Genomic DNA, 20,147 nt, shown 5'->3' with positions numbered 1-20,147 from the left:
TAAAATTAAATTTTAATTTTTCATTTAATTTAATTAATAGAAATTACATATATAATTAATATAAAATTTCATTTAATTTAAATTTAAATATTTAAACATTTAAATCGATGAGCATCTGCCCCAGCGCTGGAAGAGATTGTTAAGACAGTGCTCTGGGCTAAGCCTGAGAGCCCACAATATAGACCAGCAAAGGAAGAGACAGCATAATTGGTTTCTTCCAGCTGCAGTTCTATTTAGCATCATGAGTGTAGAGCTAGAAGGAAAATTAGGAGACATCAAATGCATCCCCCTCAGTTTTCAGAGGAGGAAACTGCCACAGACAGGTAAAGTCATTTGCCCAGTGAAACAGTTAGCAGACAGTGGTGGAAAAACTCAAACCCAGATTCTCTGACTCCAAATCCAGCTGTTTTTTCCCCTATTTCCCATATTAGTGCACGTAGTCCTTGGTAATTTCACAGTGAGCTGCAAATGAACATTCATCATCCAGATGCAAGATGACTCCTGACCAGGGGAAGGTGACTAAAGTGTGAGGGAAGGATGGAGCTTGGACAGATCTAAGAGTAGAAGCACCCCAGCTCTAGCAGAAGAGAGATTGGTTTCCCTGGTTCTGGGAAAGCCCCTCCCTCAGCAGCAGTTTATCCAGTCCGAACTCAACAAAAAATAACTGTAGTGTTTGGCTTTTTTTCTTATCCACATTTATGATTTTATCAGTGTAGACTGGGAATTCCCAATATGGAAATTGTCTCCCTATGTGTGAATAAAGAACATTTAAAATCACAGGGAGCTATCAGAGAACAAAGAAGGCAAATAGCATGCGTATCAGAGGCAAGACTTAGATTAAGGACTTTCTGACTCTGAGGCTTGCTCTTTAACTATTAAGCAAGCTTATGTGTCCCCCTAATTTTCTAAAGTCTCCTGAAAACAGGACTTTCTGGGGTGCAATGGATGCAGTGCTGAGACAGGAGTCTAGAAGATTTGAGTTCAAATATTTAGATATTTACTAGCTTCTACTTTACTAGCTGTTTTGGGTAATTTTTATTAATTAATAATTAACACTTTTACTACATTTTACTAAATTACCAATTTAAATTTTTACTAATTTACTAGATTCAAGATATTTACTAGCTGGGTGATCCCAGGCAAGTCACTTAACTTCTTCACAGATCTCCTAGAGAGGATAAAATGATTTTCAAGCATAAAACCCTAGTATCAAACATTCAGGGCCAGAAAAGACCTTACTGAATTCAACTCCTTCATATTACAAATGTATTAGGTTTCATGGAGACTATCTTTCAGCTTCATCTTCATGAAAATGCAGATTCATCTCAGAATCTTGAAACAATATTGCAAAACCTCAGCAAGATTTTAGCATTATCAGCCATTTCAGTCACGTCCAACTCACAGTGATTTTATTTGGGGTTTTTGGGGGGCAGAAATACTAGACTGGTTTGCCATTTCCCTTTCTGGCTCATTTGGCAAATGGGGAAACTGAGTCAAACAGGATTAAGTGACTTGCCCAGAGTCACACAGCTAGTGAGTGTCTGAGGCTGAATTTTTACTCATGAAAATGTCTTCTTAATTCCAGTCCCAATACTCTAGCCACTGTACTGCCTAGCTAACACCAAGTAACAGTACTAAAACCCTTTCAGCAGGTAGAAACAGCTCTGATTTTAATTGAGCAGATAAGAGTGTCCTAGTTACCCTAGGAAGCTATTCAATGACCATCCTCTTTGGTCTGAACCCACCTAATTCCACCCCTTGGCAGCTGGCTTGTGATCTACCTTAAATTTCTGACTCTCTGCAACAGGTGATCCCAGGTATTCCCCCCTACAGGGCTGAGATCTAAGACTCCTCTTCAAGGTCTTCCACCCCACCTCCCTAACTGAATTCATCCTCCAAAGTTGTTTTGAAGGCATCTTTCATGTTAACATGATACCCCTAATCAATGTTGCTATATTGCAAACCAGTGATCAGCCAAACTCTTAGAGAATGGACAAAATGGTTTTCAGGCACAGAACCGAACCCCAGGATCATAGGTTTGGGCTGGAAGAGACTTTATTGAATTCAACTCCTTTGTTTTGTGGATAAGGAATCTGCAGCTTAGAGTGATTTGATGGGAGACACAAAGTCAGGCAACAAACAATGATTAAGTGCTTACTGTATACCAGGTGTTGCACTAAATACTTGGGAAAGAAGAAGGAGGAGAGGAGGAAAAAGAGAAGAAGGAGGAGGAGGAAGAGGAGAAGGAAAAGAAGGAGGAGGAGGAGGAGGAGGAGGAAGAGGAGAAGGAAAAGAAGGAGGAGGAGGAGGAGGAGGAAGAGAAGGAAAAGAAGGAGGAGGAGGAGGAGCAGAAGAAGGAGGAGGAGGAGGAGAAGGAAGAAGAGGAGAAGGAAAAGAAGGAGAAGGAGGAGGAGGAAGAAGAGGAGGAGAAAAAGGAGAAGAAGAAGAAAGGGGGGAGGAGGTGATGATGATGATGATGATATCATCCTTGATATGGGCAAAATCAAAATTTGAACCCAGGTGAATGACTTCTCTGAGACCATAAGTGTTCTTTCACAAAACCATCATATTGTAAACTAGAGAAATAAACAAAGAGACTTACTATTCTGGAGAGGTTTGCGATGGTGACAGAGCAAGTGTGGCTTCTAAATTAAGTGAATATAGACCGGATGCTCTAGAGCTGAACTTAGGCTAACCTCTTAAAATTGTTTACTTGTCGATCCAGAAGGCTATGCATTTACTTACAAGAAAAGGGCACTTTCATTCAGCTTTGCATTGCTCAGGGGAATTTGGTTCGTGCCCCCAGTCCTATAGAATTTGCTATTTCATTTCAAGATCTGCCTAGTAAAGTCCTCATTTGATCCAGAGCCAGGCAGCCAAGCGGCTCGAATTCTGCCTGCTCTGCTGGGATGACTCTGAGACAAGTCAGATTTGTGTGTCTTTTGAGTCATCAAAAATAAAAATAAGTTACTGTCCAGTAGAGATTGAGGGTTAAATAAATTACACATTCAAGTGTGGTTGTCGTTAACTATCCAGTTGAATCAGATCTTCCCATTTCCGGACCATTTTGGAGGAAAGAATAGAGGAAGGGAACAAGGATTTATTAAGCACCTACTGTATACTAGGCAGTGCACTAAGCGCTTTTTACCAGTATGATGAATGGGAGTCTCCTTGTTGACCTAAAAAAATTTATGGTTCTTTCGAAAGATGAGTATTTGTACCAGTGTGGGGCTCCTTGTGGAATCTGAGAATTCTACCTAAAAATGTAGTAAGACAACATTGTCTAACATCGTTCTGGGGACTCAGAGATAATACATACATCCTCTACCATTGTGAGCTTCTCAGGGTTTTGTTACCTCTAGTTATATCTTGGGGGATTCCATTTAAGCTGTGGTGTTTCTGAATTTGAGTAATAATGAATGAAAGCAGTGAAACCTGGAGAGGTACCATTATATAGCAGAACACCACTGGGTATGGAGTATGGAGGATCTGGATTCAAATCTCACTTCTGATTTATTAACTGTGTGATCTTGAGCAAGTCACTTCACTTAGCCTTCAGTTTCCTTATGTGTAGCGTGAGGGGGGTTGTACTCAATGGGAAAGAGAAAAACACAAGAAAAAGATGAAAACAGTGTGTTTCCGTCTGCATTAAGTCTCTGTAGTTTTTCCTCTGGATGTGGATGGCATTTTCCATCCACTGAGGTGCAGAGAAGAGCTAAGTCTCTCATAGTTGGTCGTCCTACAGTGTTGCTATTACTGTGTAGGAAGTGATACTTCCCTCAGCATCAGTTCCTGTCAGTCTCTCCAGGCCTTTCTGAAATCATCCTGCTGGTCATTCCTTGTAGAACAACAATATCCCACTGCATCCATATACCATATTATTCAGCCATTCCCCACCTGATTGGTATCCACTCATTTTCCCACCCTTTGCCACCACAAATAGAGCTGCTACAACAGAACATTTCTAAGTGCTCCAAAACACCCATTTTACAGAGACTGAGGCTCAATGGGAGTCCCTGACAGATGGGGCATAACCAACTTTTGCTAGCTGGTACCCCAAAGCTGATGAGGAAAGGTGATCCCTTCAGTTTCCCCCCTCCTTCAGCTCCTTCCCCTGATCCCTACAGTGTGTCCTTTTCCTCCTGGTTGGAGATGATGGAGAAGTAGATGGAGGAGGAAGGCTTTGGTCCATGTTCCCTGAGGGAGATTGCCCCCTTGACAGTAAGGGGCTTGGAAGATCCACTGCCGGACCAGGGGTCAGCAAGGTTTGAGTTCAAAATCTGCCTCACATAAGCCAGCAGCAATTTGACTTTGGGGAAGTTATTAATCTGGCCCTCAATCTCATTTCCTCAATCTGTACCACGATGAAGTTGGCGTCAATGGCCTGTGAGATGTCTTTCAGAGAGGCAAGTCTGTGTTCCTATGCCCCATGACCCTTTTTCTGGGCTGCTGAGTTCTCTGGGCTCATGAAGATGGACCTTGCTGGCTTCCGGGACACTGGGGATTACAAGGACAGAGACCACCAGCTCCTCAGTCATCAAGGAATAAGGATCTTTGTCCAGCTCCTCCTCCCACCAGGCTGGAGGGAGAGGAGGACTTGGGGGAAGGGACCGAGGGTCCTGCTCACGTCTCACCATGAAAGCTCATGGTGAGCAATGAGATGGACAGATGCTCTGAGGAGCGACTGTGGGAGGAGCTGAAGATGGAGGAAAGATGCAGAGAGCTCCCTTTTGCCCCAAGAACCACAGAATTTTGGAGATTGCATCATGAAGTCTGAAGACACAGGGATGCTGGGAACTGGGGGTGGAGGGAGCATTGCCCAACTTGTGGGGAACACGCAGAAATCTCACTGGCTGCTTGCTCAACGCCTGAGCATTTTTGAAGAACTGGTGGAACGTGGAGAGCTGGGGGGGGGAGTGTACACGACCCAAAGTGGGGGTACTCAGTCCCAGAGAAGGAGCTGCTTACCACCTGTGTGATCTCAGACACTTACTTTCACTTCTCCGGGATGGTTTCTCCTTTACAAACAGTACAGTAGTCCAGTAGAGCTTGAGAGTCAAATAGATTACACATTTTAAGTGTGGTCACTGTTAGCCAGACCAGTCAGTTTAATCAGATCTCCCCATTTCCTGGCCGTCCTGGAGAGAGGAAAAGAGGGAAGGAACAAGCATTTATTAATCCCCTCAGTCCTTAGCAAGGCAAATTTGGGAAGTCAAGAAGTTTGCCTAGTACCTTCCCCACCCCCTTCCCCTGAATCTGGTGGGAGTCCGTTTTAACCGGCTGTCAGCTGATCTCCAATAAATGGTTAATTGATAAAGGTTTTCCCTTCCCCAGGGTTTTTATATTTTAATAAGGGTCTATTAGAAGAGCCTTGCAAAGAAATGAATCTTTAATACTGCAAATTCAGGCACAGCAGCAGATGGTGGGAGAGATCTTTTTAGTGGGCAGTGGGGCTCATTCACAGACAGCCAGGGCATAGCAAGATCGCCATACTTGCACAAGCATGGTAGAGCAGAATGGGTGCTGCAGTGAGCATCAACGGGCTCGGGCTCCAACCATATCTTCTAATCACCCCCGGGTGACTTCAGGCCAACTGAACTCTCCTCCAGCTCCATGTTTATGAGCAAATGTTCAGGATTTGAATTCTAATCCTACCATGTAGTAGTTATGGAGGGGATTTCTGGACTCTCAGGGTCTCAGTTTCCTCCAAAAAAAATAAAAGTAGGGACTTTTATGGGGCAGGAAAAAAATAAAAAGTCAGCTTCATTATTAACTCTCTAAGATAAGTTAAAGATTAGTTTATTAGTGCCCCAACTGAATCACAGGTCCAGGCCCCGCTCCTCCAAGACAAAACAAAACCTTAAAGTGTAGTATCCATTCAGACGTAGACAGAGCTTAATATCTTTGCCACCCTGCTGGCTATGTCCATGAGCTGCATCACACAAGGGGTAAAATGGCCTGGGCCAAGAAGGAGAAGGGGATGAGGATGGAAGGAGCAGGTGCAAGATTTGGAAGAGACGGCCTCCAAGCAATCTTTCTACTCTAATAGCCTATCACCAGACTATCTGAAAAAGAAGCTAACGGTACCACTCAGTCCTCTTTTTTCTTTTTTTTTAATTATAAACTTAACAAAGATCAACACACATGAACATTTCTCTGTGTAAAAATAGCAGAAAAAGATGATTGGCTATGAATGGTAGTTTTGTCTGGATTTCCCTCTGTAGTTCCTTCTGCTTTCTTCTGTGTGTTTTTTAAGTATTTCCTAAACACTTTTTTCTTTCATTTCTTTTTTTTAAATTCTATCCCACTCCCTTCCTTCCCAAAAAATTCTCCCTATTCAAAAAAAATTAAATCCCTCCTTTAAAACAAGCATAGTGAAGCAAAGCCAATCTGTGCTTCGGATGTCTCTGAAAATGTGTCTTCTTCTTTACACATAATCCATTAACTCTCTGCCAAGAGGTAAAAAAATGTCAGTCTTCTGGAGCTGTGATTGGTCACTGCATTAAGCAAAGCTCTAAAGTCTTTCAAAGTTGTTTTTATTTTCAATGCTTTAGTCAGTTGTTCTCCTGGCTCACCAGGCAGTAATGCATCAGTTATACAAGTCTTCTCAAGTTTCTTCTTCTCATCTCTTTGTTACTTCTTATGAAATAGTGAGCCTGTGTGTGTGTGTGTGTGTGTGTGTGTGTGTGTGTGGAGAGAGAGAGAGAGAGAGAAAGACAAAGACAGAGAGAGAGAGAGATCACAAATTATAGTCCCCTAGTTCATTTCTAGTTTGCAGTGACTCACTGCCTTCTTATAGCCCAATCCTACCAGTATACAGGCTTTTTGTCCATGGCAGACTACCAATGCCTTCTTCCTCCTTCCATTGCTGCCATAACATGATGAAGTGAGCCTCACCTGGGCTAGAAAGGAACTAGAAAAGATGAAAGAGAGAGAAAGAGACAGACAGAGACAAGGAAAGAGAGAGAGAGAGAATCTAGGGCTTTTCACATAACATTTAATAACATTATTGTTATAGGTCTTTAACTATTTTTTCCTCAGTGTCGGGCCAGTGGCAAAGAAATGCTTGTTGATTTGTGATAGAACGCACCCAGTTTTACAAGATTGGGATTTGGGGATTAAAAGTGAATTTTCTTTCCCCTTTTTTTTTTGCTGAATTGACGGCTCTCTGCTTCTCTTGTTCAGCAGGGAGCTCCTGGCCATTTTGCTGGAGAAGTCCCTGTCCTGACTCTCTTCTCCCCCCCGACTTTCTCCACAGGCCACCACCCATGTCTACGTGACAGTCGTGGATGAGAATGACAACGCACCCATGTTCCAACAGCCCCGCTATGAGATTCTGCTGGATGAGGGCCCCGACACCCTCAACATCAGCCTCCTCACAGTGCAGGCCCTGGACCCGGACGAGGGCCCCAATGGCACCATAGCCTATTCCATCATTGCCGGCAACATCATCGACACCTTCCACATGGACAGCGTCACGGTCAGCGCTCCCATGGTTGGAGAACGTGGGCACGGCCCCTGCCCGGGAGGGGCACTTCATGGGCAAAGGGGACTCTGTCTGAAAGAGTCAGGGGCAGGCTCAGCTGCAGAGGGAAAAGCAAGGCCCTCGTTGGGGGAGACAAGGTGGTATTTTCCATTTCCTCTGTTGACTCGGGGGGCATGAGAGCCCCAGAGGAAGGACCATGTGTCAGTGCCCGTATCCTTCCTTCGGCCGGCCCGGTCAGCCGTAGCAGGGTCTTCCACTGCCAGGGGCAGCTGGACTACTTCCCCACGCCCTCTGACCATCATACCTGTGTGTCTCTCACCAGGGGGTCATCAGTACTCGGAAGGAGCTGGATTACGAGATCAGCCACGGCCTCTACACCCTGATTGTCACCGCCACTGACCAGTGCCCGATCCTGTCTCGGCGCCTCACTTCCACTACCACGGTATGTGACAGCCCGCCCGCCTCCAAAAGGGTCCCCCACAAATCTGCGAGGGGGAGAGGGGGAAGGGCCCCCCGCTGTCTGGGCCATTCTGCATGACCGCGGGGGTGTCACTGTACCTGCATAGGAGTCAGTCTGCTCACTTGCCAAAGGGGAATAATTGTATCTATCCCACTTTTCCTCACAGGGATGTCGGGAAAACCACAGCAGTTAAAAATACTCAGAATGGAATAATAATAAAATCAGTATCACCTAATGGTGTTTTCCAACTTATAAAAGCATCTCAGCCCTTGTAGTAAGCAGGCTGTAATTGTCCCTTTCTCTAGCTGAGGGAATTGAATTTTAGAGAAGCGAAGTGACTTGTAGATACCAGTGCGGGTACTGGGATCTGAGCCTTTTTTCGAAGCTGGGATGATAGATCCCAAGGAGCTCAACAAGTCAGAAAAAAAACAAGTCAGATGAAATGTGTTCAGGATAAATGTAAAGTCTCACACAAGTTCAAGAAGTCAAGCTCAAGGTCTAGGAGGGGGGGTTTAGACAAGCTCCTTAGTCAGAAGGGTGAGGGGCAAAATCCATGCCATGGGAGAACAGGTTGAAAGAATTGGGGATGTTTCCTCTGCAAGGAAAAAAAAAAGGCTCAAGGAACATGAGAATTCTCTTCAAGGATGTGAAAGTCTTTTGAAAAGATGAAAAGAAGGACTTAGTCTTGTCCTCTGACCCCAGAGCTTCCAGAGCCCTGCGGGCTATTTACGGCCTGTTCTGTCTTGTTGCAGGCTGGGAGGGAAAGGTGGAGAAATCCATCCCTTTGATGTGGCAAGGATTTCAGGATCCCGGAGACTGCCCGGAGAGTTTGCAGGCTGGGCCAGCCTTGACTAAGCCGCCATTTTCTTACAGGTGCTAGTGAATGTCAATGACATTAATGACAACGTGCCCATCTTTCCCCGGGCATATGAGGGACCTTTTGATGTAACAGAAGGCCAGCCTGGGCCCAGGGTGTGGACCTTCCGGGCTCGAGATTTGGATTCGGGGCCCAATGGACAAGTGGAATACAGCATCGTGGATGGGGACCCTCTGGGTGAGTAAGGTTCCAGGGCCAGGATGGGCCCAAAAGGGAGCGACTTTCATCCCTCTCCCATCCCATGGAGGTGGATGTCTCCAAGCCAGTCGACAGATTGCCCCTTTTCATGACATCCCCAAGAGCAAATTAGTTTGCCTGTTTGCCTGTAAACACATAACCTATATTCATAAAAAATTCCAAACACAAACACGGAAACAGCGATACTTTGCATATCTGTCTTTAAGATTTATGGAGACTTTCCCTTGCAACCACCCTGTGTTATCCCCATTTCACAGATGAAGAAACTGAGGTTCAGTCACTTTCCAAGATCAGACAGATAGTAAGTGATCTCTAAAATCCCCTTTTTGCTCTAACCCCTAAATCTGATGTCAGTGGCAGAATCCCACCTGGGCTGGGTCAACTCTAGCCTTTCCTTGCCTCCCATCCAAGCTCCTTTAGGACCTGCTCTTTGCCAGTGGATAATGGGGTGGCCATGCAGTTGGCCAGAGTTAGCTGAGTGCCTCCTACACGCTAGGCCCTGTGCAGTATAAATAAGGCCCCGTGCAGTATACTCTATCCAAGGTCATGAGGAATATCGACAAATATAAATATGATCAGCCCTGAGAAAGACACCAAGGCTGTCAGTATTCACAGGGGTCAAAGATCACCCTAACTGGGGGTTGTAAGCATGGGAGAAACCAGGAAAGGCCACAAAGAGGAAGGGACAGTTTATGAATTTTATGAATTAAAAGGTTTATAAATTTTTGAGGTGAGAAATTAATTTCCTCAGTAGAAATCACACCATTCCCCCAGGGGAGACTACAGAACAGAAAAGAGTTATGATGGAATCAATTATAGTCAAATAATAATAATAATAATAATAATGTGGTAACCTTACTAGTCCTATCCTTATGTGGTTTAAGGTTAACGTAATGAACTTTTGCAGGGTGCTTTCCTCACTCATGACATTATCTCTATTTGGGAGGAAGGAGGTGATGAAACAGGGTAAAGTTAAATGACAGTCAGGGTCACACAGCTAGTAAATGTCAAGGAGCTAGCTGGACGGCAAACCAATGTGTTCTGACCCTAAGTCACAGCTGGCACTTATTTATTGTTTTCAAGTTTGTGAAGCATTTTCTCTACAAACATACTAATCTCTTTTGAGCCTCAAAATAGCTCTAGAAGGTAGGCTCCCAGTAAAATGACTTGCCGATGATCACATAGGAAGTGTCAGAGGCATAATTTGAACCCAGACCTTTGTGATTTCAAGTCTGACACTCTCCAGCATGCTTTCCTCTATACTATATTATCTCTGTAGCTATTTGTGTATTCTGAATTTAAGGTCATGGTAGAGCCATCTTGCACTGCTTAGAGAGCCAATTGTTAAATTTTCAGTTTGAACATTTATACCGTAAAAATTGGCCAACGCTACAAATCAGAACTTGAGCGATTGTTTTGTTGATTGTCTAGAACTGAGAAACTACAGGGGAAAATGCTTTTAATGCAAATTCAACTTATAAGTGTGTAGTATATACGAATTTTTTTCCAAAAAAGCCAGTTGTTAAACATTTACTAACATACCACTTACTGCCTTATCAGAGTCCACCTTAGGAATCATGTTCTTAAATGTGTACTATAAAATACAGAGGAGTAAAAAGGAAATTAATTCTATTGAAATGCAGTTATCAGAGTATTAAAATGCATTCATATTAATAATGTATTAATATTAATGGAATTATTAATCTACTAATAGCTAGTTATTGTAATAAATTCACAACCTTGTGAAATCTATCCATGGGCCCAGGAGAGGCCCAGGGTAAGGTTGATAAACCATTCTCAAACACTAAGCAAATGTAAGCCAATATTATCATAAAATCACTGGCAGTACTTGGGAGCTGATGTCACTTCTGTTCAATCCCATCCAAGTATCATTTGGATATTTGATCTGGGTATGACTTGATGAACTGGTTCCTTGCAGGATATTGGCCAACTAAGGTGCCTGGGTCCCCAAAAGGGGGGGCAGACACCTCAATGGGGCTTTCAGTATATCAGTGGTGCTGGAAGGCCTTTTAGCTGCCCGCTTTCCCCAGGCTTGGTGCCCACCTGGAGTGGGCTCTCCTTCCAATGCCCCCCAATGCCCTGCCAGCTTCAGTCTGCCCATCGCCATTGGGAATTAATAGGGTGGAGCTGGCCCATCCCCTGCACTGAGAACAAAAGCTAGAGATTGCCATCTGAGGGACCATCGGTGCCCGGGGAAGCCCCTGCTCCTCCCACCCCCACTGGCAGTGGGGGAGTGGGGTAGAAAGCTCCTAAGGACGTGGAGAAGGTGGGAATCCCCACTTCTTTAGAGACACAGACCATCAGGCTCAGGAAATCCTGCCCCAACATCCGTCAGCCCCTCAGGGAAACTTGGCAGCCCGTTGCTGTGGGGCGGAAGGGGCCGAGGGACTTCCCTGAGTGAAGGCCAGGTGGAAAGAATATGAGGAATACAGCTGTGGGAGGGGTGGCTGGGAAACCTGTCTGTTATGTCATTGTAAAGTCAGTGCAGGAGGAGCCCAGGCCAGGAGGGGAAAGAAAGGGAGGAAGACTACGGGAGGCAAGACAGGGCTGGGGAAGCGGGGACTCACTTCTCCATGGTGCTTCTGTGGGACTTCTGGGCAAATGGTTTTCCCTCCCTGTGCCTCAGTTTCTCCCAGCTGTCAAACAGAGGGAGGTAAAATGTAAAGTCTTATCCCTTACAGCCTGCTCTGAAGAGGGTAGAAGTCCAGAGGGCAGTTAATCCAGCAAACAGGGTAGTTTCTAAAAAATGAAGATAAAAAGGGCTCAGACCCTGCAAACCATAGGACCATCATCGTCACTGAGGGTGTGAACACGTGGAAAAGTCAGAGTCTGGTGCAGATCCACAGGGCCTGAGCAGAACGGCTTAGTTTGAGTGGGGGATGTCAGTGTAGACCCTGCCCTCCCTGAGAGGGTCACCCACGGGCGACTGGCCAATTGCTTTACCTTTTCCGGCCTCCAGATGGTCATCTAGGTAATGGCACTAGGCAGAGTCATGGGCCCGGAATTGGTACCGAGTTCAAAGCTTGGCTCAGAGATTTAGTAGCTCTGTGACACTGGGAAAATCACTGAATCTCTGCCTCAGTTTCCTCCTCTGTAAAAGGAGCTAATAGTAGCACCTGGGGTTACTGCGAGGCTCCAGAGAGATAACAGTCATAAAGCACAGACCATATAAATGCTAACTATTGACAATATTACATATATGGTCGATATAATATATTGCTGATATCAGTAAAATGAGGGGGTTGGATTAGATTGATGTTTTTAAAGTTTCCTACAATTCCAGGTTTCCATGAGTCTGTGGTTTTTGTTCTAAGTGTAAATGAATAATCTTAGACTTGTGATATTATTATTCTCCTTTTTTTCCTTTTTTGCACAAGGCAATTGGGATGGAGTGACTTGCCTAGATTCACACAGCTAGGAAGTGTTAATATTTGAACTCAGATCCTCCTGACTCCAGGGCCAGTGCTCTATCTACTGTGCCATCTAACTGCCCCTAGACTGGTGATATTGAGGAAAGACTGCTCCATTTAAAAGTCAGAAGACCCGAGTTCAAATGCTGCTTGTGACACTGTGTGAACCTGAGTAAATCCTCTCACCTGAGGACCTCAGCTTCCTTATCAATAAAATGAGGAGGTTTTACCTCTAAGGTCCCTTCCAGTTCCAAATGTGATTATATGATCTTAAATGACCTTTGGTCAAGATAAAAGAATTTACAGATGTCAGTGAGCATATAAGGGAAAAGGAATTGTGGGATAAAGGATGGGGAGGAGAGATTGGGGCTAGCAAACAGACCTCCTGCTGGGCTTGGCCAACCCCTATTGCAGGACCGGTCTCATGCTTAGGTATATCACCCACGCTGGGTAATGGGGGGCAGGGGGTGGTCCAGAGACCCCAATACATCTCACACTGTTCTGCCCCCAAACCTAAAATTCCAAAATGAACCAATCAGTCTCTTGCGTTGAGAATTGTCAACTTGCTAAAAGCTGAACAGGTCACCTAGTCTGAGGGACACATTCCACCACTAAGTCTTTCTGGCTAATGAGCTTACCAAAGGCCTTCCCTGGGGCGGGTGAGCCAGTATTCCAACCGGAGATGCCCCGGGGTGAAAGCTGGAATGGAATAGTTAAAGGCATTGAGGAATCACACTGAGGATGGGAAGGGGGAGAAAATAACTTCCCAGTGTGTGGAAAGGGTCAGAAAGCAGGGTGTTCTCAAGGGAAAAAGAGAGTGGAGAATATGACATAGCAGTGAGTCTAAAAGGGGACAGGGAGAGGGGAAGGAGGGAGAAAAGGGAGGAATGGAGGGAAGGAAAGAAGGAAGGAAGGAAAGAAGGAAGGAAGGGAGGAAGGAAGGAAGGAAGGAAGGAAGGGAGGGATAAAGGAAGGAAGGGAGGGATGGAGGAAGGAAGGAAGGAAGGGAGGGAGGAAGGAGGGAAGGAAGGAAGAGAGAGGGAGGAAGGAAGGAAGGAGGGAGGGAGAGGAGAGAGAGAGGGAGGAAGGGAAGAGAGGGAGGGAGGAAGTAAGGAAGGAGGGAGGAAGGGAGAGAGGGAGAAAAGGAAAGAAAGGAGGGAGGGAGGGAGAAAAGAAAGGGAGGGAGGGAAAGGAGGGAGGGAGGGACAAAACAATATGGAAAAACCAACCAAAACATCCACTGAGGATACAAGTTTCTTCCACATTCAAGAACCACAATCCCCCCCACCTCTGCAAAGAAGAGAGGAGTGGGACATTTTCTCACCTTTCCCCCTAGGCCAAGCTATATGAATTTTCATTGAGAAAAGGGAAAGATGGGAAGGGGATGGGCTGGGCTATGTTCAGCTGGAATGAGACTCTCTGATCCTTTGCTTCCCTCTGAACCTGGTTCTTGTCTCGGTCTCCAGGTGAGTTTCTGATCTCTCCTGTGGAGGGAGAGCTTCGAGTCAGGAAGGACATTGAGCTTGACCGAGAACACATCGCTTTCTACAACCTCACCATCTGTGCTCGGGACAGGGGAACCCCCCCACTCAGTTCTACGGTGAGTCTGTGTGGCGAATGGCCGATGGCTCTCTGGCGTACAGCTGCCCTTTTCTTCTCCTCCCCCTTACCTCGGAGGCTTGATGGGCAACTTCTTTCTATCCAAAATTACAAGAGGACCATAGAAAGCCATCTTCTTTTATCTCAAGACCTAATCTCATTGGACCCCCAGAGTGAGCACAAGCTTCTGCAGTGTTTGGGCCTCCCTGGCCTTCAGCTTCTCCCGTGCTCGTGGCTGAGAGCAACTGTCTACATCCAGGAGCCAGAACCCCCACTGCAGACTTGCTCCATAACCATAAGGACTTGCTCATGCAAGCTAGGTGGCGAAGTGACTAAAACAGTGGGTCTGGGGGCAGGAAAACCCGAGTGCATCTTCCAACCCCAGACACTTATTAGTTATTTGATGCTGAGCAAAGCATTAATCTCTGCTTGTCTCAGTTGCCTTATCTATGAAACGGGTATAATAATAACACCTACCTCCCAGGGCTACTGCAAGGATTGAATACTATTATATCATAAGGCATTTTGCAAGCCTGAAAGTGTTATGTAAATACTAATTATTATTATTATTGTTATTACTACTGTATTGTTATTATATAATTCACACAGAATATCAAGAAGGATTCTGTCCCTCATGCCCTAAGTAGCGTAACTAGTACTATTTATATGGTGAGGTCTAGACCTTCATGTCTGGGAACCTCTGCCAGATCGTTTTCCCTCCTCTAAGTCTCTTCCTTCTCTTCCCTTCTTTTTCCCTCCTCTTTCCTCTTCTGCTTCATCATCTTCCTCTTTTTTTCCTTTTCTTTCCTTTCACCCTTTTCCCCTTCCTTCTTGACTCTTCCCAATAGATTATAAGTTTCCTGAGGGGAGAGACTCTGTGTGCCTGACACACAACAAGCAAGTTGTAAATGATATTTGCAATCCACTGAAATCCTCTTTTTCTTAGCTTTTCCCCTTCTTCTTCTTCCTCTCCGTTTGCTCGGGCTCATGCTCTTGCCTCTTCTCCATCCCTCGCCCCAGATGCTGGTGGGAATCCGCGTGCTGGACATCAACGACAATGACCCGGTGTTGCTGAATCTGCCCATGAACATCACCATCAGCGAGAACAGCCCGGTGTCCAGCTTTGTGGCCCACATTCTGGCCAGTGATGCTGACAGCGGCCCCAATGCCCTCCTCACCTTCAACATTACTGCTGGCAACAGAAACAATGCCTTCTTCATCAACGCGACGGTGGGACTCCTTTCTGCCTCTTGACGCTCTGGGCAGTGGCTCCTGCATCACACACACACACACACACACACACACACACACAAAGGGACACACTCTCTGTCCCAAGCTAACCACCAACATCACCCCATCGGACGCATGTGTTGTTCCTGGGAGCTCATTGAACTTGCTCCAAGATTATGCCCAACCACATCAGAAAGGCAGGAACCATCCTCCTTTCCTTTGCCTCTTTTTCCTTGGCCACCCTGAGAACCATAAAGAAAAATATAAATGTGTCTGTGAATGATACCGTCACCTTCCTGTTCCCATTCCTGCCTCCATCTGCCCACTCAGCCTAGTTCTTAGCCTCTCTATCAAGGCTGATGCCTCCTTGGAACGGGGATTTGCTCCGTGGGCACCGCCACCTTGGTCTGTTATTAGAATGACTGTCCACTTCGGTGGATCTGTCTCAGAGCAATGTTACTTGTTCTGTTATGGAGACTTAGCCCTTTATTTGGGGAAGAGAGAGGGGAGAGGATTGCATGGCATGTTTTGTTGTGGTAGTTTGTTAAATGATAAAAAATTAAAATCCAATTTCTTTGGAGAACTTTATAGCTGTATGTGAACTAAGGCTGGGAAACACTGCCCCCCAGAGGTCATGAACCTCATCCATACATAATTCTATAGAGCTTCCTACAGAGGCTGCAACTCATCTACCTCCAGGGTCAAGGATCTGGAGGGCCTCAGAACAGGGGGGATTTTTCAGGTGGGGAGAGGCTTTCTTGCCAATTAACCCCAACTCTCTCCACACACATATTCATTTCACATCTTCCCTTCTCAGACAGGGATAATCACTGTGAACCGGCCCCTGGACCGAGAAAGGATTCCTGAGTATAAACTGACTGTTTCTGTGAAGGACAACCCGGAAAACCCACGCATTGCCAGAAGGGTGAGTGATGTTGAAGGAGGCAAAGGGAGAAGGAGACAACTTCGCTCCATGTCTGACCCAGCTCCCACCAACTAGGCACACAGGCGCTCTCCACAGTGCTGAAAGGACCCTGAACACAGTTAGACTGAATTTTTTCTTCCCTTTGCTTTTATCAACAGTCCTAAATGGAGCCCCAAATGCCAGTTAGATTAAATTGTTCTTTCCTTTGCCATTATCAAAGCAAGGCGAAACAGTTTGTGTCCAAGGGACTCATTTAGGAAGTTTCTTTCTCTCCCTTCCCCTGTGTGGTATGGTGACAAGAGCAGTGCTCACTTCCTTTTCTGAGTCTATTTGCTGATATTATACAGATCGGCCCTTTTATAAGGGCTGAAGTAGATGAGATCTTATGTTCCTTCCAGCTCTGTATGATATTATTCTAAGATTATTATCTCTGAGTCTTTGAGGTTCTAAAAAAATGTTGGGACTCTCAATCTCTCCCTCTCCTTTGTGCTGTTCTGCCTCTTCTGCCTTTCTTTGATGTCTGTTTTTTTTTCTCTTTTCATTTGTTCTTCCTTCTTTTCTTGAATATATCTTAGGGATGCCCATGGTGGGACAGTGGGAACAGTGGGTCTAGGGTTAAGGAAACTTGGCTCCCAATCCCATTTCAAAAGCACAGGTTCTCAGTTAGAAGAAAACCCAGCAACTGTCTGGACCCTCCCATGCCTAAATAAGACAGACGTCTCCAATAAACCTGAGAGTCTTCCTCTAGCTACTGCTAAAAGTCCCTTGGTGAGGAAGAACCCACTCCCTCCTAAGGCATCCCATTCCACTTGAAAATTGCTTTGTTTTAAGGGAAAAAGATTTGGGATTTTTTCTTACATCAGGTCAAAATCTGCTTCTGCTTTTTGGAGCTAAGCAGAACAAAGTTACGCTTGAAGAGAGTTCTCATGCTATGCCCTTCCCCAAGTCTTATCTTCCCTAGGCTAAACACACCCACTCTTCTTCAGGGTAGTCTTCTCAGCATCTAGACTCACTCCCCAACTCATCTACTCTTGGCTTTCATTCAACTATATTCAATAAGCATTTATAGTACACAAATATTTGGTTGTCATTGGTGCATGATACCCAAGTCTGACTTTATATAATTATGAGGTCCCTTGTTACTGCTCTTGTGAGTCTTTGGAACTCTAAAGACTTAATTTTGGTACAAGGCACATATTGCTTTTCTGCACTGGGAACCTGAAAATATCACTCTAGACCCATGAATAAATGTATAATTATTGCATTCATGATTGATGTCCAGATGTCTTGTTGCTTCTTTTGCTTCAATTTTTCAAGGATCTGTGAGTTCATTGGTCCATAAATAAATATGGATTAAATGTTTACTATGTGCCAAGAACAGTGCTAAGTGCTGGAGATACCAAAGGAGGCAAAAGACAGTTCTTCCTCTCAAGGAGCTAATGGATTGCTCTTATCGATGAATAATCATTGATATGAACAACCCCTCAGTCATCTCTGGGCCCTAGTAGATGATGTTTGGAAGTTGCCATGATTAAAAAATTCATCATCCAACTTGGCTCCTCCCAATCATAGCTAGGCATTCAGATCATAGCCATTCAGTCTCTTATTGAATCCATACTGAAAGTCTTTCTAAATTGGTAGAATATACCAGACCTTGCACCCTGCTCCCATAGCCTTGGAGAAGCCAGGATTAACTCTTCATTCAAATTAGAGGACGTTAGAAAGATATTAGAAGACATTAGAAAAGACATTAGAAAAGAACTTTGGTCAATGGACAGAGCATATGAGTGAGTAGAAAGAGTAGAAAGAGCAAACAAGATCCACAATCCCAAAAATGTAGATGAAAATAACATTAAAAGAAAGGTGGTTTCTGAGTAGCTAAGAAACCAAGTGAACAATTAGAACATAATTCCCTCTTCTCAGCAGAGAGACAGGAAGAATTCTATATAGATTATCCTCTCCATTTGAGTCATAGTGTTAGATGTTTTGTTTAACTCTTTTTCTTAGTTAAAGGGAGTGTTCAGTTTTGGTTTAAAAAAAAAAGGTAGGGAGGGATTTCTAGGAATGACTAATGTAAATGCAAACAACAGCAATAAAACTTTAAAAATAAAAAAAGAAATAAACAGATGGGAGTTGTCCTGGATATGACACATAAGAGAAAAAGCAAACTAAACAAGATGGATCTCAGGGCCTTGGCAAGCCATCCCAATAACAAAATTACTCAGAATTTCTCTGAGCCCCAGTTTCTTCAGGTTCTATTATATCATATTATATTATATTATATTATATTTACTTATTTCACAGAAGTTAGGACCAAATGAGAAATCACTGAAAAACAAGAAATAACAAAGGCAAAATGTTACTGTTTTCTAAAAGTCAATATCCCATTTCTTTTCTTACTTCTAGGTCACTGATCTTATGTCCCACACATATTTTGCAGCTCTCTACCTACAGTGTCTGCCTATCCCTACTCTTTTCCACAGCTCTTTTCTTTTTCCTCTGACAGGATTTTGACCTACTGGTGATCTCACTTGAAGATGAAAATGATAACCACCCACTCTTCACCCAGAGCACCTACCAGGCAGAGGTGATGGAGAATTCTCCTGCAGGTGTGTACAAAGGAGACCCGACCCCTGGAAAACCCCCAGGCAGGGTGCCAGGGCTATGGTGATGGGAGACTGGGGAAGGGAAGGAGGGGAGGAGTAAGCTGTTTCCTGAGCACCTCATCTGGACCTGGGCTTGTACTAGATGGTGTAGAACATAAGCTCCTAGCACAATGCCCAGCACGTGGTAATTTCTTAATAATTGTCTTGTTGAATTAAATTGAACTGTGGAAGTTTTCTATGCAAGGGGGACAGGGACCTTGTTAGAGTCGCAAGAATACAGGGCAAGAGTTGCCGGCCCCTTTCCTAGTGTTGCACGGGCCTCCTCCAAACGGGTCATGGTTGGAAGGCAATGATGTTGCCCAAGTGCAATGACAGCCCATGAGGCAGTGGAAAAGAAGTCACGTGCCCAACCCCAGCAGGCTCAGCAAGGACCCCAAAGGGGGTACGATGTTCCAGAGAAATCACATATATGAGCTCAAGTTTTAAACACTGCCCAGTCTAGCTGGGGAGATGAGGAGGGCGCATAACTTGAGAAATGATGATGTGGCAGGCCAAGGCACCGATGAGGAGATGCCGAAGAGAGCCCTCTAGTGCCTTAAAGAAGGAAGAGCTGGCTGTGGTCTCAGGGAAGGAGCCTCAGATCAGTCACCCAAGTTCTCTAGGAAAGATTAGCCCTCCGCCTGCCCCATTCTGCCTCTTCTGCCAACAGTGAGAGCGCGCCCCGCATCCCTTAATGCCAGAATGCAGAGCTCCCTCCTTCTGAAGGAGTCTGAGGGCGTCCTCACTAAAGGCCACAAGAACAAGGGCAGGTCTCTGTTGCTCTATTAGACTCACCAAACCTTGACAAGGGTATGAGGGAAGGAGACTCGTCACAAGACAGGTAGTTAGTGCAGTGGACAGAGCACCCGCCCTGAAGTCAGGAGGACCAGAGTTCAAATCCGGCCTCAGACACTTAACATTTCCGGGCTGTGTGACCCTGGGCAAGTCACTTAACCCCTATTTCCTCAGGGGGAAAATAGCAAAAAGCTATAGAAGACAGAAGCCCCAGCCAGCCACTTAACCCCAGTGCCTCAGCAAAAAAAAGAAAAAAAAAAAAGACTGGGGATGCGGGGGACCTCTGTGACTTTACTCAAAGTCAAGATGGACCATGTGGCTGCGCCCCCAGGCCAGTCATTGCCTCATGCCCCCTCTAGGCACCGAGGCCTTGAATAGTGGGAGCGTCTAGGTCCAGGCCTAACCAGTGGGAGTGATTCAGAGAGAGAGCTCTGCCCCGAGGACAGCCCCTCCTTGGGCGCCCCCAGAGATCAGACCCCCACAGTGCCTGCCCACAAACAT

At 45.2% G+C, this 20,147-nt stretch overlaps 1 protein-coding gene across 1 annotated transcript in view; it reads left to right on the top strand.

The window, feature by feature from the left end:
• Nucleotides 1-20,147, top strand: part of LOC127546965 (cadherin-23-like) — an 85,132-nt gene that overhangs the window by 64,087 nt on the left and 898 nt on the right. Inside the window, exons 10-16 of the mRNA XM_051973837.1 lie at nt 7,259-7,480; nt 7,809-7,928; nt 8,820-9,000; nt 13,919-14,052; nt 15,072-15,281; nt 16,099-16,206; nt 18,713-20,147. The exon at nt 18,713-20,147 is cut by the window's right edge and continues 898 nt beyond it. Coding sequence (XP_051829797.1) covers nt 7,259-7,480; nt 7,809-7,928; nt 8,820-9,000; nt 13,919-14,052; nt 15,072-15,281; nt 16,099-16,206; nt 18,713-18,877 — 1,140 coding nt within the window. The 3' untranslated portion in view covers nt 18,878-20,147. The remainder of the gene's footprint in view (nt 1-7,258; nt 7,481-7,808; nt 7,929-8,819; nt 9,001-13,918; nt 14,053-15,071; nt 15,282-16,098; nt 16,207-18,712) is intronic.

Source organism: Antechinus flavipes, chromosome 2, assembly GCF_016432865.1.
Source record: "Antechinus flavipes isolate AdamAnt ecotype Samford, QLD, Australia chromosome 2, AdamAnt_v2, whole genome shotgun sequence".
NCBI classification, from domain to species: domain Eukaryota; kingdom Metazoa; phylum Chordata; class Mammalia; order Dasyuromorphia; family Dasyuridae; genus Antechinus; species Antechinus flavipes.
This window is presented reverse-complemented; position numbering and strand designations above follow the sequence as displayed.